The sequence below is a fragment of the Parasteatoda tepidariorum genome, chromosome 5 (genome assembly GCF_982258835.1).
Source record: "Parasteatoda tepidariorum strain Cologne lab strain chromosome 5, Ptep-v5.0, whole genome shotgun sequence".
NCBI classification, from domain to species: domain Eukaryota; kingdom Metazoa; phylum Arthropoda; class Arachnida; order Araneae; family Theridiidae; genus Parasteatoda; species Parasteatoda tepidariorum.
In genome coordinates, this window is record NC_141759.1 from 88,015,812 (window position 1) to 88,042,891 (window position 27,080).

The 27,080-nt window shown below is 31.7% G+C and overlaps 1 protein-coding gene across 1 annotated transcript; it reads right to left on the minus strand.

The window, feature by feature from the left end:
* Positions 1-526: 526 nt before the first annotated feature.
* On the minus strand, positions 527-25,391 carry LOC139426501 (uncharacterized). Its single transcript, XM_071185664.2, has 9 exons — positions 24,553-25,391; positions 21,681-21,841; positions 17,845-17,943; positions 14,665-14,767; positions 5,332-5,395; positions 4,906-4,957; positions 3,202-3,227; positions 2,008-2,083; positions 527-686 (listed from the first exon to the last, which is right to left on the minus strand). The coding sequence occupies exons 2-9, from the start codon at positions 21,681-21,683 to the stop codon at positions 546-548; spliced, it is 564 nt and encodes a 187-aa protein (XP_071041765.1). The 5' UTR covers positions 21,684-21,841; positions 24,553-25,391; the 3' UTR covers positions 527-545.
* Positions 25,392-27,080: the final 1,689 nt, after the last annotated feature.

Genomic DNA, 27,080 nt, shown 5'->3' on the forward strand with positions numbered 1-27,080 from the left:
GCTGACCACAAAGAACCAATTCAAAATAGAAAAGTACATGAGGGATGGGATAGGGGCCACTTCGCGGGTCAGGTACCCAGCTCTCAATTCAAAACAAGCTTGAGCTTCAAAATTGCCTTGAATTGAGCTTTCTTCTCAATTGCTGTCTTCAAGCTTCAAGCTTTTTTTTTTCTCTAAGAGATTGATCTTTCAAGTTGTGACTACAGTTTTTCCCAAGTAAAATCTTCCAAAATATTTGTTGCTGAAAAAGGATTGTTTACATAGAATTAGTATATAAGTATTACCATATGCATGCCTAACCCTTGTGTGTATTTAATACGTAAATTGTTTTTTGAAAAATAAAGATCTCTAATTTCATAAACTGTGTGTGAATGATTATGTATAAGAAAACAGTAAAATATGTAGTTACAATTCATTAATTTTATTAATTTTCAGGATGTAATGAATAAATACATACACTTCCATTTTTTTTTAGATTTTTCTCAAAGCAAACTGTACCGCTAAGTAAAAGGACATTTAATGTCTTCCTTGTCATATGAGCACTTTCAGAGTTTCTTTTTACTTTTTCGTCTCAATGGAAAGTACGTCAGTAAACATAGTGATTCCAAAAAGTCGAAAAATGATACTAGACTCAGACCCAGCCATAATCCCATAAATCCTCCAATGTAACTAAACAGTTCTATACTCTGCAGAAAGAAATGAACGATGTAATATATGAATATGTAAACAACAATGCGTACTTCTAAACAACAATGAATACTTTTAAACAACAAATACTTCCTAGTTTTTACAAAATATTTTGTAAAAAGCGAAATTATTGGCAGGCCTATACATGTTGTAAGCTCTTAAACCATCAATAACCTAAACATTATTTGGTAAATCAATATGAAAAAGTCAAAAACCATTTCGGGAACTATATGCCTTGAGCAGCTACAAACTATGACTATGAGGACTCTAGGTTTGCCTTTTAGCTTAGGATATATACAACTTAAACAATAAAATGGAAATCAGGATTAAAATAAAAGACTGGGCTATATTCGTATGATAATGATTATGGGCTAGATAATAAGGACTTAGCTTAATTACATATAGTTACTCACTTACTGGTTATTTCAAAATAAAATTTTTTTGATTATGCTCATAACTATAACAGTTTTGCAAGACTAGTAATAAAATGAGTACAGAAACAAGTTTGTTATCTTAGTCCAGTGGTCGTTAAACTTTGAAAAAAAATTTCAAAAAAAAAAAATATTTATATGTGGCTCACAAGCTGCAACTTATTCACCATTCGATTTTTACGTGACTTTCTTCAAACATCTGGCTCGGTGGCTGGTGGTTACGAAGATAAGACGATTACGAAGATAAATTTGGTGCTTACTGTGGTTACGAAGATTAGTTTAGGTGGGGGTGGTTATGGGTGAGTGATGCCATTTCTCCAATTTCCCTTCATCAGAAATGGGTTTACTTCTGTTCCATGGGAGATCTTCAGACTTTCAGTCGGGAGAAGTTGAGTAGTACCTTACAAAATTTTTTTTTACCTTGAATTACAGCAACCATTATTTTAGACCTTCCAGTTTGTGACTTACATACTTAACAATTTTGTTCTTTTTCTGCATTAAACACTCAAATCGTAAACAGTGGTTAGGAAATTCGGGAAAGTATATCACGAGTTTTCTGCTGATTGGATAGCTATGTGCCTGCTTTTGCTTTTATTATCCAAAAACTGGGCACCTGGGCAGCGCAGCGGCCCATATGAAAACATCATGAAAATTGTTACATCATGAAAATTGTTTAAAAACATTGTATAGAAACATTTTGTGATGAGCAACATTATGGTAGGATAGCTATGTGCAGTTTTATTATGACTATTTAATGTGCCATTTTTAAAAATAAAAGTGCAGCATATTTGAGTTTAGAGTTGATGAATGTTTATAGAATCAGCTTCTGTTAAAATTTCAAAAAGTTATAGTCAATTAGACATAAATTTTGTGTTTATTAAAACCTTACTGTGTATTTTGGCTCATATATCTGTTTAGTGAGGCGAAATCTTCGGAAAGATATCTTGAGCAGGATGAATTCTGTTCTGAAAGAAAAGAAACTTTAATAAATGTATTTTTAATGCACTACTTTATCTTCTTTTAGAAAATTGAAAACTAAGTTATTATACCAAATTTAATTTTCGTGTCTCGCTTGAAGCTATTAGAATAGGGGTATTAGGGGGTAGCTAGTAGAGTGAAATATCCCATCATATATACCATACAGTACACACTCCCTCATATATACATAAAACATTGGAAATCACGCAGATCTCGGTACGCTGCAGCAAAGCGGCATTAACCGATTCGTCGGAAAATTAATATCGACTATGGAGATTTTAATTTTCCACCGGGTCGATTAATTTTTTTCGTATTTTTAAATTATTATATGGTTTTACGTACTTGTAGCTTACGCGTTTACTACAGACTGCATACTACAACGATTTTTTTCAAAATAATTTAAAGAGTTGTAGACATTTAAAAATTAAAGCTTTCAGAATTTTTGGTAATTTTGTCAATACAGTTGTGCGGAATACTGAAGCAAATTTACAAAACAAAGAATAATACTAACTACCATAGACTTAGTTACTAGTAAAATAACTATTTTGAAAATAAAAAACGTAGAAAAAAGATAGATCTGTATATGCATAAAAAACTTACATTTTTATTACGTTATTTCGCTACCAAATTAATTAGGAATCAAATATTTATATAATATTTTAAACAAGAGACGGTAATATATGTGCATTAAATAAAAGTTTTAACCTAAGCCAAAAATGAAATGCTTATGTTACCATATTATTTGAAGATGCAAACAGCGTAACATTTTATTTCTTCATTTAAAGTGGTAGTAAATGAATGCGCTATATACATTCCTTACATTTATAAACTTAATTTATTATCTTTTTGACCATCACTATTTTTAAGAAATTTAAATATATATACTAATATGGTTACATATCAGTGTGAAAACTTCAAATACAGTGCATGTCACTGCCTAAAATTGCTACCACTGGGAAAAATCATACTCGAAAGAACTAAAAGCTTCCAGGTATGAAACAGTAATAAGCATCTTTTTTCCCAAATAAAAGAGATAATAATAATAAAATATGATATTAAAAAGAATATTGGTGCAAAAGGGAATTGAGAATATTATGATACTTACCGACAGTTTTCATCACTCTCGTTACACTAAAAATTGTTTACAAATCATTAGCTTAATAGATAAAATGACTATAATGATAAAAGAAATCTTCTCATAAGATGTTTAATACTTTTCAAATAGATACATGAATAATCTTAAACTTTGAAAATTATTCCAGAAAATTTCTTTTCTAAACAAAGTTGAATCCATTCCCATACCAGAGATGCCAACTTGCTCCGGATAGCAAATATATATTTTAAAGTGGTAGTTTGTCAATTGTGATTCTTGATTTAATAAATTCAATTTAGTGGATTTTTATCCTCCACTATTTCTAAATAATTTGTAGGCTTATATAATTCACCACTTTACACTACTTAAATCAAGCCATACCTTTTAAAAAGCAAGCAAAAATAGTCAAATATTTTCAAAATTTACTTTGTAGTTCTTTACCGAATTTTTAATTATTTTGTCTTGTCCGGAGCAGTTGGCATCTTTGCCATACATGTTTTATTAAGAGTGATCTCTTTGATATCTGGTTTAATAAATATTGATTAAAATTAAAGTTAAGAAAAGTATACACAATGCAAATGAATAATTCAGCAGAGAAGAAACAAAAACACGATCAAAATCTAACTGAGGTAAGCGGGGCTGGATACATCTAAACCAGTTTGAATACTGGAGGAAACTATGTAGGAGGTGTAGTTATTTGTTCTCTTATGTACGTTAACTGAAGAAAGGTAAATTAAAAGTTACTCCTAAAATATGCATACTTATTCGAAACTTAGTAACTCCTATTTTTTAAAAAGGACGAAAAAAAATAATCTAAAGTTGCAGTTAAAGCAAAAATTATGAAGTGTCTTCTCTACCATGTAACCTTGTTTATTTATTTGTTAATAATAGTAATAATGGCCGACTGGCTGTGTAGGGGGGCAGGGAACTGACCTTGCATCAGAAAGGTCCTGGGTTCGAATCCTGGGCAAGGCTCTCTCTTTCTCTCTCTCCTTTGTGTGTGAATGTGACCCGCCCTATAAACGGGTTGTGGTTGTGTGAATGGCGTGGCAGAAGTCGAATTCCTGGCCATAGATGGCGCCACTGAAAAACAGAACAATCGCACCCTCTCTGCCTAAACAGGCATACGACAAAAAAAATAGTAATAATAATAATGATAGTAATAATAATTACGGTAGTAGTAGTAATTTAACAGTAACTTATTCAGTGTTTTGACTTCCATGAAAATGTTATACAATTTTGCAAATCTGCCACAATTTATTAAGAGTTTTTTGAGTGATAAATAACAGAAGCATTTCACTTTTCTGCAGTAGCCCTCAGGGCTGAATGTTTATATATATCACAACGGAAAAGAGTAAAAACTGGTAACAAAAACATTTTTAGCTATCGTAAACTATTCCAAAGAACGAAGTATATGTATATATATATATATATATATATATATATATATATATATATATATATATATATATATATATATATATATATATATATATATATATATATATATATATATATATATATATATATATATACATATATATATATATATATATTTATATATATATATAAACGCTGCTAGAGTAGATGTAAATAAATTTCAAATTTTAATTGATTTCATTATTATATCTTGATTCATTATTGAATTAATTATATCTAACTAAATTTAAATAAATAAAGTTAAAATAAAATCTAATAAAGAATAAACAATCTTACAATACGGCTGTTAAATTCCATTTCTTCATATTTCATTTCATATATTTGCTCCCTGAAATAAATATCATTAAAATATTTTGTTATTTCTGTAATAAAACATCTTTACAGCTTCTACTCGGCTCTATTGTACTAGGTTCTATTATACGTAATATTCTAAGAATAAATGAATTGAGGAGTCTTTAACATTTTGAAAAATACACATGTTCCAAAATTAAAGCATTGGTGTTCAAACAGTTAATACCTAACTATGAATATATATATTCATAGGTCTGGTAACTTTATTTCGACAGGTGTGAATAAACCTGCTCACCATATTATTCCAAAAATTAAAAAAAAACTAGTCTATTAAAACGATTATGTTACGGAATAAAGTATATTTGGGTTTCTGCTGCTTAAAAAAATATTATAAATATAAGTATTACTTACAAACAGGCAGGTTTACATCTAGAGCTGCATTCTTTAATAACATCCTTGGTTATTGTTTCAATACCTGCAACAAATTGTAGTATATGATTAACAACTTTTCTACTCAGAGGCTAGATACTCTTAAATTGAGAATCGAAACCAGATTGGATACATTGCACCGGGAAGAGTTAAAAGAGTTTTTTTTAGAATATCATCATAAGTGTTAATGAAGGATAATTTTTGTAATTTTGAGATCATAAATTTTAATATCGTTACAAAATATTTCATTTTATTTCAAAACAGTCGTTGAACAGCCGACTACTAATACGACTACTAATGTTCAACTCCGTAGCTTTGTAATTTTGAAACCAATCCAGAAGACAAGGGAACTCCTGGATCAAGTATTAGGAGAAATTTGCCTTCGTGGCAGACTTTTGATGGAACTAACCCGCATTTGCATTACATGGAGAAGAGGACCACAAGAACCTTCCAAGATAAGCTAGACGGCAAGGGGACTCTAACCTATGAGCCGTCTACCACTGTGGATATTTCACGTCAGCACTGTGGTTGGTGTAAGCCGGAAGAGGAATTCGTATCGTTTAGCCATCGCTGGAATTTGAACCCGGTTTACCTCATTGGAAAGCGAACGCTCTATTCCCTGAGCCATCACGGTTCCGTTACAAAGTATTATTTCTATTTTATAACCGTCGTTGAACAGCCGACCCAATTTTATGGATTTATGACTACAAATGTTCAACTCCGTAGCCTTGTAGTTTTGAACCAGAAGACAAGGGAACTCCTGGATTGAGTAGTGGAAAAAATTGCCTACGTGGGGGACTTTTTGATGGAGCTAACCCAGTATTTGCGTTACATGGAGAGGAAGACTGCGAGAACTTTCCATGGTTAGCCTGACGGCAAGGGGATTCTAACCCATGATCCGTCTACCACTGAGGATATTTCACGTGAGCACCGGGGTCGGTGCAAGCCGGATGCGGAATTCGTATCAACTGGGATTCGAACCGGGTTCGCCACATTGGAAGGCGAACGCTCTATCCCCTGAGCGATCGCGGCTCGTTACAAAGTATTCACGAAAATATTGGTGCATGAAATGCGTCTATTTATAATCGCTGTTTATTATTTTTAACAGTCAGATTAATCAAGGGAAGTGATAACCATTGCCCTGTTTGCACTATATTCGTGTGTTTTTAATGTTAAATGCTTCTGCCCTGTATTCCAAATACTGATATTTTTGAGGTTAAGTGCCACTGCGCAGTAATCCTACCCTACCCTTTAAGGTTAAGTGTTACTGATCGGGATGCATTTGCCAGGAAAACACAACACTCATTGTTGTGTTTATTTTTAAGGTTAACGGTTTTTAAAAAAATAAAAACGTAAAAAGAATTTTAAAAAAATAGTGAGTGGAGTCCTTCCGCGCGGAAGAAGTTAAACTTCGTAACCTGCGACGTTAATTGTAGAAGAATCAGCAGTCGTAGAAGGATCACTAGTTGTATTCAACGACTTTTTTTCCGTGCTCTGTAATCACGGTAATATTGTGCATTTTTCCCTCGTGGACCTCTTGAACCAGTACTCGTGGTTGCCTCATGGTCTCGCCATGGAAAATGCATTTGTATTAATAATGTATGTGAATGCGTCATAATGTAATTTCAAAAGAGAAAACCTAACAATCAATTGATATTCACAAGAGACGTACCTTGACATAACCTTAAATCCGTCGCATTGTCCGTGGGATTGTTTTCACTCATTTTTTACAATTGTTATCCACTAAATTTGAAAATAAAAAATACTATCCTATTAAATTATATGTGTATCAAATCAAACTAAAAAAATATTTATAGAAAAACAATACTTTTATGACTTTTATTATTTTTATGCTAGTGAGAACCAAAACAATATGGAAATGAATGAGGGAAAACTGGTTCCTACCACGTGATTTCCGGGCCAATAAAAATGTAGCGTTAAACGTTTACCGCAACCTTGCTGGAAGTCGCATAAGAAGTATAACTTCAAAAAGAATCAAAACTTTTTAGCACAAAGTATTCGTGCAGTAAAATAACAACGCATATTAAGTGCAGATTTCCCCATGCTAAGTTTACAAACAACTGACATTGTTTAGTTGTTTGAAGGGTATTGTTACCATTACACATGCGTATTGGAACATTCCATCGAAATGAGTTGGAAAATTATTACATTAACTAAATTTCATTGGTTAGTATTAATGGTAAACTGGTAAATTAACTGGTAAATCTGACAAATTCTGATAGATATAATATCTCTTTTGGTATGGTATTATAGTGCCTCGTATGGTACTACAGTATAATATACGTGACCGAGTTTGAATATCTTGAGTTAATATTAAGGCGAGATTTAAGAGCCTTGTATGAATGCAGTATATTAAAAAAAGAATTTCCTTATTATAACGATTTTTAACTCACTATTATATGTATACATACATAATTACATATAGCGCCAAATGAGCCATGATGGCTCAGGGGATAGAGCGCTCTCCTTCCAATGAGGTGAACCAGGTTGAATCCCAGTGATGGCTGGTCGATATTAATTCCGCATTCGGCTTGCACCGACCACAGTGCTGACGTGAAATATCCTCAGTGCAGTGAAACGGATCTTGGGTTAGAGTTCCCTTGCTGTCAGGCGAACAGTGGGAGGTTTTCGTGTGAGATTTGCGTATTTTGTATCCATCAAAAAAGTTCTCCACTATGGAAAAATTCTCCCAAGGCTTGATCTAGGAGTTCCCTTGTCTTCTGGATTGGGTTCAAAAACTCAAGGCTACAGAGTTGAACATTAGTAGCCGTAAACCCGAAAATTTGTGTAGACTGTTGAACGACGGTTATAAAATAACATAAACTATAGTGCCGCATTGGGGGCCCCTAATTTGCCCAAAATAATATTCACTTCAACTGACTTTGTTATTGTTAATAATAACATTGTTAATAATAATATTGTTAATAATCTCTGTTTTTTTCATATCTCTTTTTCGACAAATTTCTTATGATAGACAGAACTACCATGTTTCTTCAAAGTAAATCCTGATCGTGAAACTCTTGTGCTGCCACAAGTTTTTTTTAAAGAAAAAAATAGAGTCGTCATCCTTTAACGGGCCCTTTATTTCTAGTAAAGGTAAATTAAAGTATTTTTGGAATTGAAATTGTTTTAAGAACTGTAATTGATATAAAAAAAAAACTAATTTAGTTTATAAAAATGCCACTTTTTTGGTGGTAAATATATTTAACATGACCTATTAGGAACTTACTGACTTTTATTTTTCTTTATTTATAAAATAAATTCCTTAAATTCTACAAACTTCAAAAGGAATTATGTATTTTATAACTTTTATACGTTTTTTAAAAGTGGCAAATGGTTACCAATTTTATTCAAACTCACTTCAAGAAAGCTGAAGTTATTGAAAAATGGAAACCTAAATTAAAAGTGGTAAAACGTGGTGGTAAGTACGCTTACCACGGCCTTCAAAAGGGTTAAAGAACTCGAAGTGGACGAAGGTTAATTTTTGAATCTGTGCCAACAATAGTTAGCACTATTCTAACACAAAAAAAGTTAAGTAAAACGCACATTTGATTACTATTTATGGTGCTGTATTTATTAAAATTATTTTTGTAATAAAAGTGGTAGCAAATTTTTTTATATTGAGGAATCGAATAACTGCAATAGATCATAGTGTCGCATTGTGGCCCAATTAATTTGCCCAAAATAATATTCACTTTAACCGACTTCGTTATTGTTAATAATAACAGGTGATTATTAATATTAGCTAAATGACTGCATTGACCGTTACATCCAAACAATATTATTCAATTTATTCGAGTAAAACATTTAAGGGATTTGATCAAATAACTTACTTTTTTTAGGGACATCACATTCTATGAAGTTATTTTAACATCTTCCATAAATTGATTATCTACCGTAGGGATTTAATCAAATCTCTGTTTTTATCTACCACAAGTTTTTTTTTTGAAAAAAAGGAGTTGTCTTTCTTAAAAAGTGTTACGTAGAAGATAGTTAATATTGTGATCTATGCCAACAATGATCAGCAAAATTTTAAGCTTGTAGACCAGGGGTTTCTAATTTACATGAGGCCGGGGGCCACAATTAAAAACACAAATCAAATGGCACGCCGCAACTTTATCAAAATTTTATGTAGGGCTCTTTTATGTTTGAAGGAACATTAAATATTACTGTCAGATTTTTACCAAGTTGCACAAAACAAAAGTATTGAATTACAAATTAAAATAAGAAGTAGATTTTTAAAAATATTTAATTGCATATTAAAAAATTCGGACTACAATAACTTTAATGTGCACCCATGTATTAAATAATTAATGTGCAACAGATTTCTAATTGTTAAGAAATAAAACTTTAAAAAGGTTGATATTAAAACTTACAAAGTAGCACTCAAAATGTTTAATGATAAAATTGAGGTTTGTCTGCTGCAACTACCAGAGAATAGATATTTTTATTTTAAATTTAAAATTTACAAATGTGTGTGTAAATATTTTCGTCCAAAATGAGTGGTTTCAAAAAGTTAAATCGGAGAATTTCTTTGAGAAAATTTCTCATACACACATGCTAAATTATATTCACAAAATACAAAAAAAAAAATGAAATAAAAAAGAAAATGCACGATTATTTTCGTATTTGAATAAATATTTTCTCGGATGCTAAGCCAGAGAAATAAATTTTTTTGCACCATTGGTGTGATAAATTTCACAGAAACGAAGAAATTAGGATTTTATTAACGAGAAAAGTATTTTAAACCCATATTGATTTTTTACGAAAATTGTCCGCAAAGAAATGACTGCTAATATATTTTAGTTCGCGGGCCACAAAAAAAGGCTTCGCGGGCCGCCAGTTGGAAACCACTGTTGTAGACTATCAGACAACTGCAGAATCCAAGTTAATTTGGTTCGTTCGTTGTAGTGGGACTGGGCCTTACGGGCTTTTTCTCATTCAGTATCTAATTTGGTATACTTATTCTTTTACATTTCTTAAATTTTTTTTTGTAATAAAAGTGATGCCAAACAATTTTTATATATAAGTATCGAAGAATTGTAATTGGTTATAGAGAATGGGAAAGGAAATCATTTTTTCTCTTCATAAAGTTGTCATTAATAGAATCATTAAGAGGTATTTCAGTATGAGATTCTTGTCAATGGTAGATACTCTTTATGTTCACTTAATTTCTTCATTTTGTAAACACGAATTATCGGGGAAAAAATTTATAAAATCCAAAAATATTGTTCTTGTTAACGATTGCGTTTTTGTTCGACACGTTTTATTTCTCATTTTTACTAACATACTGGCCTTAGTGAAAATTACTAACCCATACTTGCCAATTTCTACTGTTTCCGAGAGGATATTTTTCTCAAATAATTAAAGTGGTAGAAATACAAAATGTTATTTTTTTTTTATTTAATAAATTTGATTCGCAATCGCTTTCATCACCATCAAATAATAATATGATCTTAAATAGTAGTCCTACTGTTTTGACTTTATTGGGCACCTGGGCCGCGAAGCGGCCCCTATCCCATTCATCTGGAATTTTAGAACAGTTTTGATTGAGCAATGAGGTAAGCAGGCAATGGAGTTGCTTTTATGAATGTTTCAAGCTCTTTCCTTGAATAACTAAAAAGGAATGAAAAATAAATTGAGCAGCTTGCTCTAAACTGTGTTTGTTTGATTTTGGAGTTGTTCAGAATTGTATCAGCATGAGTAAACGTTATTTTCAGAAAGGTTGATGAAATTATTTGTTTTGATTGTTATGATATGAGGCGTCGGAGGTGAAATGTGCAGCTATTGGTCTGTAGTTTTTATCTTTGATATAATTTTCAAATTTAAAGATTTCATTAAAATTTGCTGTGTTACATTCTATGGCTTTATCGAAAAAATCAGCGTTTAGCTTGTATATATGCTGTGATAGAGTTGGTATTTTGAGGTCTGCATGTATATTGGTATTCCGGATGAACCATCCTGCATAGGTTATTTTTCTAAGGATCTTGTTTTAGCATTGGTTTAATTTCTTCAGTAGATGTTGAGGTATCGTTGTCCAGGCAGGTGAGGCATAGGTAAGTATTGGGCGGATCATTGCTGTATATAGTAGCTTCTTTAGTTTAAGTGACATATTCTGATTATATATTAATGGTTGTATGGCTATTATTGCTACATTTGCTTTATCTATTGTGCTTTTGATGTGATCATTCCTGGTGAGTTTGCTATTGATTATAAGGCCAAGATAATTTGCCTTTTTAACTATTGGTATTGGTATGTTGAACATTTTTGGTTGAAGTTGTGGAAGTATTTAAATTCTTCTTTTTTGTATAATTAATATTTGTGATTTTCCAGCATTTACTGCAGTTTTCCATTTTAAGCACCAGTCTTCTATTTCGTCTATATGGTCTTGTAGTTTTTGAAGAGCATGATTTGGGTTTCTGGATTTAATAATAATACCGGTATCGTCTGCGTAATAGGCTGTTATGCTGTTATAATCGGCTTTGCTTATAGGAAAATCATAAGTGTATAATATGTATAATATCGGTCCCAGAATGCTGCCCTGTGGTACTCCGGCTGTGATGTTTCTCTTTGTGGATTTTTTGTTTTTGATGGTGATTTGAATTCTATTAGAAAGATAGCAGGATAGGAGTTTGATTATGCCGGGTGGAAAATTCAGCTGTATGAGTTTATATATTGTACCAGTGTGCCATACTTTATCGAATGCTTTGGATATGTCGATCATCAGGAAGGCTATTGTTTCTTTATTTATGATTCCTCTGCCAGTATAGTCTATTATTCGGAGATGATCTTAAATAAATATGTACGATTAACTTTTACGCTCCTTGAAGAAGCTGTCACTTAGTTGTAATAAAATAAGATTTGAATTGACGTTGAAAGCAGATATTTTATGTTATATTTAGCCCAGTCATCAGTAGTAGATCTTCAATATGTATGTTTAAATTATTTAAGCAAAATGGAAGTCAAAGTCATTTTAGATCAAATTTATTCAAACAAGAATTGAGTTTGAATTCATAAAAGTAGCTACCAGATAAAAAGTAGCTACCAGATTAATCCCTTTGTGAAAAAAAACCCTTAAACATCCTCAAGCGTTCATTTAAAAATGCATGATGATCAGGGGTGGATCCAGAAATTTTTCCTGGGAGGCTCAAACTCAGACCCCCCCCCCACAATTAATTTTTTTTATAAATTTTTTTTTTAAATAAACATAAATAATTCAAGTATCCAAAACCTTTAAATAATAAACGTAATGTGCTTTTTAGAAACTGTGGCAAATCTGTGAATGATTTTTTCAACATCCAAATCAATTTCTCGATGAATGAGAGTCCATTTAATCGTTCTTGATTTTGAGTTGCTCTAAGCCAAGTTTTGAGACGTCGAAGAGTTGAAAAGGAACGTTCTGCTGTTGCTGCACCAACTGGCAGAGTTATTAAAATTCTTAACAACATATTGATTAATGGGTACAAATAGATGTCACAGGCATTAATAAATCTTGGAAAGACCGTCGGGCACTTCAAGTCCTGCTTCTGTTTGCTACTGGTTCATGCTAATGTTGACAATGAAACTATGACGAATTTCGTTTTAATCTTTTGAATTATGATTCTTGAAACAGTGAAGAACGTAATTAAAGGGGAAAAAAATCGATTTTTCCGATCTACCTAGGTGTATATGCCACCTTAAATAATTTTTAAAATATTTATTTCTTTTGTAAACTATTGAAAAAAAATGTTTTTTTTTTCAATTTGGGGGGGGGTCATGACCCCCCCCCCCCGCTGGATCCACCACTGATGATGATGATGACTCTGCTGGAAAGATAAACCGTTTGATATTTCTCTGTCATTTCTAATATTATAATCGTCGTTGAACAGCCGACTCAATATTGAGTTTACGACAGCCAATGTTCAATTCGCAATTTTGCCTCGTAATTTTGAACCCAATCCACAAGACAAGGGAGCTCCTGGATCAAGTATTGGGAGACATGGTGGAACTAACTTGATGGAACTAACACGCATTTGCATCATATGGTGATTAAAAATGCGAAAATCTTACACGGGTAGTCAGACGGAAGGGGACTCTAACCATCACCTCCTACATTAGAAAGCCTCCACACGGTCTTCTATAAGTAGTCAGCGCAGACTATTTAAAAAGTGAGCCAGTTGTGCGAATGAACCCAAAACCTTTTATTAAAGTAATTGAGAGAAACTTATCATATATATTTAAAAATTGAATCTGTAGTAGTTGACAAGTGAATGAGGTAAACCAATAACATTCTTAAATTAAAAATTTTTTTAGTCATATATTTGCTACCACTTTTTTATTTTAACTAGATTTTGTATTAAATGAATCGTTCGAAAAGTGGATATCCTTCACAGTAGTCTTTTCGGACTACCTATAAAAAACCGTGCGGAGGCTTTCAGTTATAGGAGACGTTGCTCTAACCCGTGATCCGTTTACCACTGTGGTCGGTGAGGAATTCGTATTGACCAGCCATTGCTGGGATTCTGACCCAGGTCACCTCATTGGGAGGCAAGCGCTCTATCTTCTGAGCCAACTTGGCTCTAAAAGTGTGGTTAGCTAGAATCCTCAGGTTGGCATCGATGCTAATCTCCGAGTATTTAATTATTCTTTTGGCAACATCTGTATGGGCTTGGGGCTAAGTTAGGCACTATATGTTAAGCAGACAAGCATCATCAGAAACCTAAAGAACTTGTAGCAAACTTTCTTACAAAACATTCCAAAACTCTCTTTTTTACACTTCTAATTATTAATATATCTCTATAACTCGTACCACTTGCAAATATGCTCAAAATCTTCGTTTCAAGCTAAAAAAATTTATTTTCTTTTTGATGTATTTTCATTCTCAGAATATAAAAATGAAAACATAAAGCAGTGGGTTTGGAAATTTCAAATCACCAATCACAGAAGATTTACGGTTAGTAAGGCACAAAACAGCCAATCAAAAATGAGAACGCATGTGTGTGAAAAGGTAATAATTTTTAATAATGCTGCTTGCTAAAATGTTACAACTATACTTATCAGCTGTAGTTTAGTGGCGATTTTGATTTTATTTTGAGTATGTCTAATGTTGGTGTTACAGTATTCTATTGTTCTCAGTGCATTTCTATTGACCTAAAAATAACGAGGTAGGGTCCAGTTTTTCCTCATTCATTTCAATATTGTTTTGGTTGTCATCAGCATAATATATATATATATATATATATATATACCACTTGAAAAATTTTGACAAACAACCGGAATTCAACTACAATATAGTGTATTTGCTTAATAACTCACCAAATCCACATAAATGTTCAGATGAATGAGAATAGTAAACATTTTCATCAATGCATTTACCAGCAGAGAGCAGTGTATTTAACTTGCAATGTTCAATGCATTCCTAAAAAAAATAATTTTTTAATACTTTTCTCCAATTGTTCTTTTAGCAAAATTATTCTCAAAAATCTCTGATAAATTGGAAACGATACTTTTTCAGGCCTGCCAATTTAACGCCTCCTACCACTGAAAGCTTTAGTTAAAGTTCTTTGCCTTCGTTTTTTCGTATTTCACGAGAAGTTGTTCGCATAAGTTGAATTTAAAAAAAAGGAAACTAAATCAAAATTTTTTCACCTGTTGTTTGTTTTGCAGACTATCACGTTTATTCTGGATAATTTAAAGAGATTGTAAACTTTATTTTGTACTTTACAAGTCCATATTCGAATTTGAATTAAGAAAATCTTTATAAAATTTTTTATAAACCACTTCTTCTTTGTACAATGTGCCATAAAAAGACCACCCTGAATAACTATTGATCTAATGATCGGATCTTTATGTTCGAGGACTCAATATTCATGGTTTTAGAGGGTGACCTATAATATGCTAATTAATAGGAGCAGACGATATTTTAAGTTACCAAATCAGATACAAAACTGCACTTTCTCAGAATAAACATATACATAATTTCCAATGGATTAGAATTTGTGATCCCAAAATATAGGGGGTAATCGAAATCTTGGAGATATAGTCATCATAGTTTGATCAGAAGAGAGAACCAAAGTTTGGAACCCTTTAATGTTAATTTCATTTTTTGCGTATTTCGCCATACCTCAAGAAGTCTTAAAGCGAATTAAAAAAATCTTTATTTACTCACAATGATAAAATTTGTTAGTCCAAAAACAATTCTAATCAAAAAATAAACTGCAGTAAATATTTATTTTTTATTATTTTATATAATAATAATCGAAAAAAGTTTGAATTGTAAGGTATAGAATTTATTATGTCATTTCAAAGAATGTAATTTAACACAGAAAAATACAAAATTTGAGTGAAATTAACTGAATAGTTTCTGAGAAATCTCTGAGATGCAACATTTTCATGCTGCTGTTTATTCAGAGAAAGTACGTTTTTGTTTCTGATTTTGTAACTTGAAATATCGTTTGCACTAATTAATTATCACATTTGTGGTCACTATTTAGAACCATTAATATTGAGTCTTAGAACTTGAAGATCCGTTCATTAGATCAAAAGTTAATCTGAGTAATCCGTTTTTTTCCCGCACTGTACGATACTATTGCGTTTTTTTTCTAGTTAAATTCATTGCCTTTTTCGCAGCTTCGACATATTTGACAGAAAAAATTACTAAGTGAAATTTTTTCATCTGTTATTTCTTGGTACGTTTATTTCCATTGAATTGAAGAGACTTTAAAATACTTGCATAGGCGATCTAAAACAGTCACATTTCACTTTTAATTTCGAATAATTAAATACTAATAACTAAAAGGTAATGCTAAGCAATCATTACACCAAAGAAATATGAATTTATTCTAATTTTGGATAACTGAATAAACTGGAACTAGACTCGTGATATCTGTACCAGTTTTGCTAAGTCGGAATGCTATCGTAACATTTTAACACCCACCAACATTGCAAAAGTTAAATTTCATCACTTGTTTATGGGTAATTCTTTTTAAACATGACAATTCGGACCAAAAAATTTCTTAAAATTTAAAGTCTTCAAAATAATCAAAAAATTTTTTTGTATACTTCTTTAGTTACACTTATTAATATCTTACAGACAGCAAAGTAGTTTATTGACATTTGCTCGAGAAGGAAAATAAAATAGAAATTCACCAAATATTGAATGCCAGGAAAATGACATATTAGCTTAGAAGTTTAAAAAACAGTCATTGTAAGTTTATAGTAAGTAACTCAACTTAAGCCTTTATGTTAGATGGACAATAAATTTTTTAAATTAATTCTTTTTATCCACTGTAGAAAGAATCAAAAAATTTTTTGTTGCTGATATGTACAGAATAAAATTGTGTATAATAATCAATCATTAAATAAATAAATAACTTTTATTACATCCAAGCATATTACAATCATATATAAACTTGGTATTAGGTTAATATTTGCTTTCCCTCTTTACAGTATTAGCAGTTAAAAAAAATTCTGGTAACACTTCAATGTCTTTTGCATTCATAAGCCAGGATAATGACAAATTCGACATTTTGTAGCATATAACTTTAATTTAATATTTTGGCCTAAGACGTTTATATTCTGCAGAAAACAACAGTATTTCTTAAAATAACTTAGATAAATCTATGCAGTTTATGTTATTAATGATTTCAAGAAGCCAGGAAAATGACAACACAAAAACCAACTCACCCTGAAAAATTTTTTGAAATAGATTTTAAACCAGAAAATTGGTTCTTTATTCATGCAACAAGACATGTTCATATCGGACGGTATCTAATCAATCTATTAATATAAGATATTGATTGCTGGCTCTATCTATTTTGGTTATAAACCACTAAATAAAAGTTGCCAGGAAAATGACAGATTTTCTTGGGACAAAAAATTATTGACAGAGGAAATTATTTAAAAAATTTCTTTTGTAAATTCTAGAAATGCTTACACCGGTTGAGATAAAAAAAATTAGACATTTAAAAATTTATGGGAAGTTTTGAAGCTAGTTATTACTGGAAACATAATTTGGGACATGCCAGAAACATGAAATTTTGAAGTTCAATTAAATTTTTTAACTATACAAAACAGTCAATGCTAGTGCAAAGTCATTTTAAAATGCTAACATCAATACTATTTATAAATTTTTTTTTTAAAAAGTTCTTTTAGTATTATAATATTAGATCTTGGAGCAAGGGACAGTGAATTGTCATATTTCGTCAGAATCACCCTTATACTAAAATTTATCTATTAAAATATCTAACAAAAGAGTTCTTTCTTTAAGTTACACCGATTCATTTGATATAAATAAAGGAACTACAAAAATATGAATATTTTAAATTCGTAGTCTATTAAGTCAAATGATTTTTTAAAAGTAACTCCGATTAAGTTTAGTTATCTAGAGTTAAAAAAATTTAAAAAAATGTAATAATTTGCAGTAAAACTATAAAAATAAAATTACAATAAATGTAGAATTGCAAACTGTAGAAACGAATCCCTATTTTTACTTACAAGTTCTGTTAATGGTCCCGTGCCATTTTGTTTTCTCCATTTACTGATATAATCTGTACAATTGGTGCTGTAGGGATGTGGTAAACGACTTATCTCAGTCTAAAAAAATAAAAAAAAGATTACATTTTCTTAGTGGTTAAGCCTTATACAATTTCGATTTAGTTCTGGTGTAAAAGCCGCAATGGAATAGCATATATAAAACTACAGAGTAATCAACCTCGTTAAGAGATGTTTGGAATCAGTGATTTTTTTTCCAAAATAGATAAAATTATTCTTTTTGTAACCAGAGTTGAGCAGGTGACCCAATTTTATGTGTTCACGATTAACAATTTTCAACTCCAAAACCTTGTAATTTTGAGCCTAATCCAGAAAACAAGGGGGCTCCTGGATGAAGCATTTTGACAAACTAGTCTACGCGAAGGACTTTTTGAAGAAACTAACCCGAATTTGCATTGCGTGGAGAGGAAAACCACGAAAATCAAAAGCGGTCTGCTGTTTGGTATAAGGGGGATTCCAACCTGTAATCAGTCAATAAACGAGAATATTTAGTCAGCATTGTGGTCGGCAACGAGGCAGGAATGGTATCGTTCCGTCCTCACTGAGATTTGAAGCTGGGTCTTTCATTGAGAGGCGAGCACTCTATCCCCTGAACAAATGCAGCTCAGGTAGAATTATTATTTTATTTTAAAGCCGGCGTTGAAATCCGACGCTGTTCGGATTTCATGATTATCAAGGTTTTACTCCAGGGCCCTGTAATTTTGAACCCAATCCAGAAGACAAGGAAATCATTACCTGGGCAGTGCCTGATTTAGAAAACAGCAGCCCTAGATGCAGAACTGTTGGGTCCCCATTGGTCCTTAAATTTACATGTTATTCATTAGGAAATGCATTTAAGCTTTTTGCAATATAAGTAAATTATGAGATATTATTAAATTTGAGCTTATATTTATTTCAAGTTTCGTTAACTCGTTATTCTAATAGGCAATTCTTATGGAAAGAAAACACACAGAGAAATATTTAAACATTGAATGCTCTAAAGCCTGGCATCTCAAACCTTATCATAAATCAAGCCTGCCTTGCTTCTGGATCAAGCATTGCGGCAAACTTACGGAACTTTTGATGGAACTAGATTGCATTTGGATTAGATAGAGAGGAAACCCACGAAAAACCCCACGGATAGTTCGATGTCGAGGGGGATTCTAATTTATGACCCGTTTACTACTGAGGACGTTTTGCGTCAACACTGCGATCAGTATGAACCGGGAGTAGAATCCGCTGGGATTCTAATCTGGCCACCTCTTTGTGAGACGAACGCTCTTCTAATAATTCTACCTAAGCCACTTTCGACTTCCATAAATAAAGCATAGTTTTAGAATTTATATTTATATTAAACCTCTTTATATTAGAACATTATAAGCAATTCCCCTGCAGCCACTGGCTAGGATGTACTACTTTACGTTACATTTGAATTGCTGCGTTAAAACTTCTTGGCTTAAATGATAAGAACTAGGTGGATATGTAGAAAAAGTTTTGGGGAGTATGGTAAAATGAAAAAAAAAATTAACAATTGATAATTAGATCAAGAATTATTTACTGTGGTGTTTATAATAAAAAATGATATGATGGCCACTCTGCAGCTTGCAGATAAGCACCTAAGAAGTTAAAATTTTGCATGTTGAGCATTTTCTGAAAGATAAAAGATCATCAATGAGTTAAGAAATCAGTCGCAAAAATGTCTCAATAAATGTGTATTTCTTTAATTAACGGATTTGGATTCTTGAGCCTCAAAACAAATGGCGAATCGGCAATCTGGAAAATACGCTCAAGAGAGCAGTTCAAAGTTCGGATCCTTAAATGTTAATTTCTCTTTTTACGCATTTCTTCATCTCAAAGAAGTCGTATTTTTAAATTTTGCATTTCTCAAGAACTTTTAGATCGATTCACTTCAAACTTTAGATTGTGTAATTTAAAATTGAAATATTTTGTGAAATCCTCGTACTTTCCTTAATTTATACTTGTTTTTTTTTACTGTTTTTAAATCGCTTATTGTTACATATACTTATTCAGATTTGTGTGATCATTGCAAACACGGATTATAAGTTTATGTTGAATAAATATCAAGAGTCAGAGAAGGACATCCGGGGGCACATGCAGGCTGGTGTTTTCAATACAAAGTATCACTTAAAAACCCTTGTTATGGTTAAGAACTGATAGCATAAGCTGGCGATAATCTAGGATATTACAAAGAAGCATCCAGGGGGTTACGGTGGGATTAGAGCCAGTAACCTTCACCCTAAAGAGCGTTTGACGGATCGGCGAGACCGCTCAGCCAACGCAGAGATGCCAACTTGCTCCGGACAGCAAATATATATTTTAAAGGGGTAGTTTGTCAATTGTGATTCTTGATTTAATAAATTCAATTTAGTGGATTTTTATCCACCACTATTTCTAAATAATTTGTAGGCTTATATAATTCACCACTTTACAATACTTAAATCAAGCCGTACCTTTTAAAAAGCAAACAAAAATAGTCAAATATTTGCAAAATTTAATTTGTAGTTCTTTACCGTTTTTTTTAATTATTTTGTCTTGTCCGGAGCAGTTGGCATCTTTGCGAACGTCCTCTATAACTGCAATCCTGCACACGGTTTTTGATAGGTAGTCCGATCAGACCATTATGAAGATAATACAGTTTACAAAAGAGCCATTTAATACAAAATCTATTAAAAATTAGAAAGTGGTAATATGCCTAAAATTTTGATTAATTTATGAATATGATTGGTTTGATTTATTTACTTGTCAATCATTACAGATTCAATTCTCAAATATATATGATATATTTCTCTCAGGCACTTTTAAAATAGAATTTGAGTTCATGTCTACAATTCGTTTAATTTTAAATAGTCTGCTCAGACTACTCATAAAACAGAGATGCCAACAGCTCCGGACAAGTCAAAATAATTAATAAAACGGTAAATAACTACAAAGTAAATTTTGCTAATATATGACTAATTTTGCTTGCTTTTTAAAATGTAGAGCATGACATAAGTACTAAAAAGTGGTGAATTATATAAGCCTACGAATTATTTAGAAATAGTGGTTGATCTACTAAATTGAATTTATTAAACCAAGAATCACAATTGATAAACTACCACTTTAAAATATATATTTGCTGTCCGGAGCAAGGGAATCTCTGATTAAAATCCCGTGTGGAGGCTTTCTGGTGTAGGACATGATGGCTCAGCCAGGAGGGGGGGGACCAAAAGGAAATTTATTATGTCAATTCATTCTTGTTAATTGTGGTACTGCATCAGGGATATTAACCGCTTACTTTCTACAAAACATTTAATAGAGTTGCTGAGAATTGAAAACATTAAAACTTTCAGACCTGCTTCCCCTACCTTAATACTAAAGAGCGTGTGGCATGCCCAAGAAGGCCCCGCCCATGTTTTATTCTTATAAATATTAAATTTTTTTTCCAATTCCCTCTCGGATATTGACTTTTGTTTTTAGGGTATCAGAAAAACAGATTTGCTGACCACTATTTTAAGAGGCAACATAGTAGGTGGGACAACATTTCTCCCCAAGTAAGAAGGACAGGTAGTACAGAAAAGAAAAGCTAAGAATATCTATGCCTTCTCCGAGATTCGAACACTGGACCTCTCTAACTTAAGGTCAAGGAAGACTGATGATACAAGCCTGTCGAGATAAATATTAAAATTGAAATAAATATTAAAAAAAAAAATAAAGATATTAGCTGATGTTAGAAAATAACGAGTTTAATTAATGTTGTATGGGTTAATTGTATTCTGCCGATAAATGAGGTAAAGCCTTACCATAGAGATATGGACTTTGTAAGCGAAGCCTCCTTTAAGAATGATTCCATCTCTGAATGGTGAAGGGATTTGTTTTCTATTATGAACTATAGCGTTAATTTGGACTTTATCCGCATGAAAGAAGTATTCTTCGGGAAACGTGCTCAAATACAGATCATAATCTAAACATTATAAAGCAATTGCAAAATTATAAAGCAATTAATGTAACATAAAAAATGGACAGTGTGTAAAATAAAAAATGGACCACCCTGAATAACTTTTGAACTAATGAACGGATCTTCACGATCTAGAATTCCATCTTAAGACATTGCTACCCGGTCACGAGTTAACTCGTGTTTTCGTGGCCAAACGTTGGTGACCGGTCATGAGTTAACTCGAGTTTTCGTTTACGGTGATCTCGTGGTGACTATTTTAAAAAGTGGGCGTAGTTTTCCTAATTTTTCAAGTTTTACTATTTAATTCTGTACCAATTTATTATAATTTTACGAAACTGTACATGTTTGCAAAACTTGTGAACCATTACTCGTAGGTGATAGTCATACTTTTTAACACACGGCATTAAAAATTAAAAAACTTTAAAGTTTATTTATATTGTTTTACTTCCACATCGGCTTTCAAAGCAATAGCCGGGCACATGGGGTTTATTTTCAAAGAAGTTGCTGGTCAGCAATGTGTTAATAGTACAAGGGGCAGGGCTAAAGAGAATAGAAGGGCTAGTTCACTCCGCTCTTAGAGCTGAAGCTACGATTTCCCTCCTCATGACGTCACTGTGTCCACAGATCTCGGAGATCGCAAGCAAAGATATGATAACTTCGCATCTTTCTCTTTGTAAAAATAAGTTAGACTTTTTCTGGTCATTAGCCTTCAAACTTTACGTAATTAACACATTATTTCCGTTCATAAACATAGTTCAAAAAAAAACTTTCTTGGTTAATATATTAAAAAAAATACCATTTTAACCTTATAAAAATGTTTTGCTAGTTGGTGAAAATGACACGATAAATACTTTATTTTAAAAAGTTCAGTTTTAACTTTAACTATTAAGAAAAATGAAGGCATATATCGACACTTTTTTTATCTACATATTCTTTTATAACGATAAGTTAAGTTAAATTTAGAATCCCTGATTTTAAAATATGTCGTTAATAGCAATTTGTTCATACTTAATCATGAGGAAACATCAACCTTAAACGCTAATTACTGAAACAAAATAATAATTTAGGTTCATAATGAAACTAGAAATTTTACAATTGTTTATAGACATTTAAATTTATGATGATATAATTTATAGATATTTAAATTGAAGAGAATATAATTCTTAAAAAAAAATCATAAATATTTAGAATAACTACATTAAAAAATATGTTATGAAATTAGGAGAATTTCAACTATATACTATATATTTTATTTATACTTTTTATTTACATTTTAATTTTCTTTGACTTTATCCATTTTTTAATTCTTTTCACCTGCCTTTCTTTATGAAGTAACGAGGCGGTTTCTATTTAGATAATGAATTTTTATAAAAGTTCTTTACGACAGAATAAACGTATTGCTGTTTTATATTAACTGTGTCATTTCGGAATCCATTCTTTACATAGTTGTTCATTTACTTTAGGGTACACGCGAAAAATTATACATTTTCCTTTTGTTTTTGTATCAGAATTTTTGCAAGTTGCAATCGCGCAAACTGGCATTTCGATAATAGTTTTAAATTCTTGTAAATTCACTGCAAAAACTGAGGAAAGTCATTATAGAAAATAACAAATGTCTTAGAATATCTCTCAAAAAGAAATGATCCAATATTAGTTAGAGCTAGTAAGGCCAAACGCTCCGTTCTTGAAGTAAAAGTGCGAGCTTTGCGCCAAAGTGACGTCACTAGAGTGACGTCGGGGGATCGGCGCGGCGAGAGATACTTCAAAGAAGTGAACCAGCCCTTCTATTCTCTTTAGCCCTGACAAGGGGGTGACTTCAAATGTGCTTATTAATTAGTGCGGATGATATTTTAAGTTACGGTAATCAGGCACAAAAACTTACTTTCTCTGAATAAACACAATTTTTTAAGACTGATTTGGTTTTTTGACCCGAAAAATATTGGAGGTAGCTGCAATCGGGGAAATATGGCCCATATAATTTGGTCAGAAGAGCTGTCCAAAACCTGGACCACTTAATGTTAAATTTTGCTGTCTCGTATTTCACCATATTTCGAAAACACTTTGTACATTTAGTATCTATTTAATTTGTATCAATTTACATAATTCCAGTAAAACCAGTGAGATCAAACTGAAATTTTTGAACAATTTTTCAGATGAATTAATCGGAAATGGTACAGTTGATACATTTTGAACAAATTTTTGAACACTTTTTCGTTTTGGAAATTAGCTTATTGGTTTTTTATTATAATGTATCAACATTTTGGATACGAAGTGTATTAAAACAAAGATGTATTTGCAAAAAATTTTGAGCAATTTTTCGTTCTTGAAATTAGCTTATTGGCTTATTATTATTATGCATAAACATTTTGGATATACGAACTGTATCAAAACAAAGATGTACTTGCAACAATTTTTGAACAAATTTTCGTTCTTGAAATTAGCTTATTATTATTATATATAAACATTTTGAATATATGAACTGTATCAAAACAAAGATGTACTTGCAACAATTTTTGAACAATTTTTCGTTCTTGAAATTAGCTTATTGGCTTATTATTATTATATATAAACATTTTGGATATACGAACTGTATCAAAACAAAGATGTACTTGCAACAATTTTTGAACAATTTTTCGTTCTTGAAATTAGCTTATTGGCCTATTATTATAATATATAAACGTTTTGGATATACGAAGTGTATAAAAACAAAGGTGTACTTGCAAAATGTAGTAGGATAAGTTATGTCTTCTGAATCAGGTTTGTATAGCTGAGAATCCACGACGGAGCAAAACGCTGGCAGACGAAGATCTTTCACAATAAATGGAACTTTTTGAGAGCTATAAAATTGAGAATACAAAATAAGATACATTATTGCGAAATTTCACAGCAAATCAGGCTCACACACGTTTTATTAAGTAACTTTCAGTACCCTTTTCTATTGATATTATCATGCATATTACTATAAATGATTTAAAAAAAGGTAAAAATGAATAGCTTGCAGGGAGGCTAATTGCTTAGCTTTCTTCTTCTATTAGCATAGCCCAGGGATGGGCAAACTTTTTTGGTCGAGGGCCAAAAATCGAGAAAAAAAATGTTTGGTGGGACAAATAAAACTTTCAAAATTTAAAAAAAAAAGCGATATACAAGTTTTAATTTAAATATTTAGTGAGATGAATGAAATTGCGATTTCGTTTTTAAAAGTTCCTTATATTAAGGTTCGAAGCGAGATGTGCCTATTTTACGGAACAAGGCTAAATGCTTTTCTGTTAGTCCACTTCTGAAATGATTCTTTCTAAGGTTCAAAGTTAAAAACTCTTGTTCACATATATAAGATTAAGCAAACATAGAGCTGATTTTCTGGGCATGAAATATTAAATTTTGGAAACTAGCTTTTGGTAATGATTTGTAAAACTTTGGCATATTTAGAAACAACTGCTCCAGATGATTGTTAAATTGTCCGCTCGCTGGATCTTAAAATGCGTAGTCTGCCAAATGTGAAGTACAATTTACCTATATTAGATTCCTCGAGAAAGACAAACGCTAGTTAGAGCCAATCTAAGACTATTCTATGAAAAGCTTCTGCTTTCAACATTTTACCAATTGAAGCTGTCTGTGCTAACTATTTCCATCAATTTATGTTTTGTAGAACAAAAATAGAGAAAGTAAAAAGGTCATCAGTACTTTGTTAAAAAAGGAAAAACAGAAATAAATTTAAATAGTTGACAAGAAAATGGATGTATATTGTTTATGTATATTGCCACTGATCGGCAAATTAAAATTATATCCGCGGGCCGGATAAAACCTTCCGGCAGGCCACAGTTGGCCCGCGGGCCGTAATTTGCCCATCCCTGGCATAGCCAAATGCGAGATAATACGTGTGCGCATTTAGTTCCTCAAGTAAAGCATGTTATAGAATTATGATAATATTTATAATTTTATGCTTGCATATTTATCTATAACAAATGCTATAATAAAAGCAGTGGTATAAAATTTTACAAACCTGCAAGGATATTGTTGTTTATCTACCTGCTTAAAGCAATCAGTTATTATTTCCATTGTAGATGCTGCCTCAAGTATGAAATTCCTTGAAAGTTTGTTCAAATCAGCAAAGAGATCATCGTGATTAGGGATCTAGATACAAATATAATCATACACATAAGTCTTGGTTTTTTACTTTGATATTTATAATTTAATTTATTTGAAAAACCCAACGCTAGTGGAGATAAAATGCATTTCAAAATGTGCAAAAATTCTTCAATAAAATATCTATCTATATTATATAAAACGCTAATACGTACGTATGTATGTATGTATCAATAAAACCGATGATATTTCTTTTCTCGCGCTGGCAACAGTTTTCATTTTTAATTGATTGGATTCGGCGCGCAAGAGCACGTAGTGAGCAACCAGATAACAATAACCAGAGTGAGCATTATCAGGTTGTTCAATTCAGATTCATGCACTAAAAACATGACAATATTTAATTTAAACTCAATTAGGAATTAATTAATTAATTGAAGTGAGAATGCTTTAAAAGACCGCTGTTGAATTGATATTTTTTCCACTGGGAGCTACCTAAACGTCTAAAAAACGTTTAAGTGTTTGTATTGAATGCATTGAATTTTTTTTATATTTCGCGTTTATTTATGCATTGAATTTTCACGCTTTAAAATGCAGAATATTAGTGAAGCAATATTTGATAATTTATTTTGCTAATATGTTTCTTATTTAGCTAATGTTTTGATTTTTTCACCATGTACAATCTAAATAGCTAATATACTTTTTTAAAAGCCAATAAGAACATTGGTAGAATTCTTCTACATAAGTACAATACTATGTCTTTGATGATAAAATACTATGTCTTTGATGATAATATATTATGTCTTTGTGCTAGAACATTGTGTTCATTGGCGAGCGAGCGCAGCGAGCCATGGTTCACGGCGTGAACCGCATAGGATTGCGTAGCAATTCTCGGGGGTTGGCGAGCGTTAGCGAGCAGGGGCGGAGCCTCCTAGTTTTAATTAAATCGGTTTATTAGTTTCTGGGTACGTATTTATAGAGTGATTACGTGTCACAAGAAATATTCTTAAATTGAAGTATGTAACTAAGTACTTGTCCGCGACACCTCACTTCTTCATCCATGGTAGTGCCCATGGGCAAAGATAATGGCATGGGCAAAGATAAGGATGATGACCGGTAAATAGATAATTTAAATTTTAGCATTTACTTATAACAGTGCATTTGT

Coding starts and splice junctions, on each gene's coding strand:
- LOC139426501 (XM_071185664.2), bottom strand. Junction 14,768..17,844: donor CGGGACCATTAACAGAACTT/GTAAGTAAAAAT, acceptor TATTTTTTTTAG/GAATGCATTGAACATTGCAA. Junction 687..2,007: donor TATATGAGCCAAAATACACA/GTAAGGTTTTAA, acceptor TTCTTTCTGCAG/AGTATAGAACTGTTTAGTTA.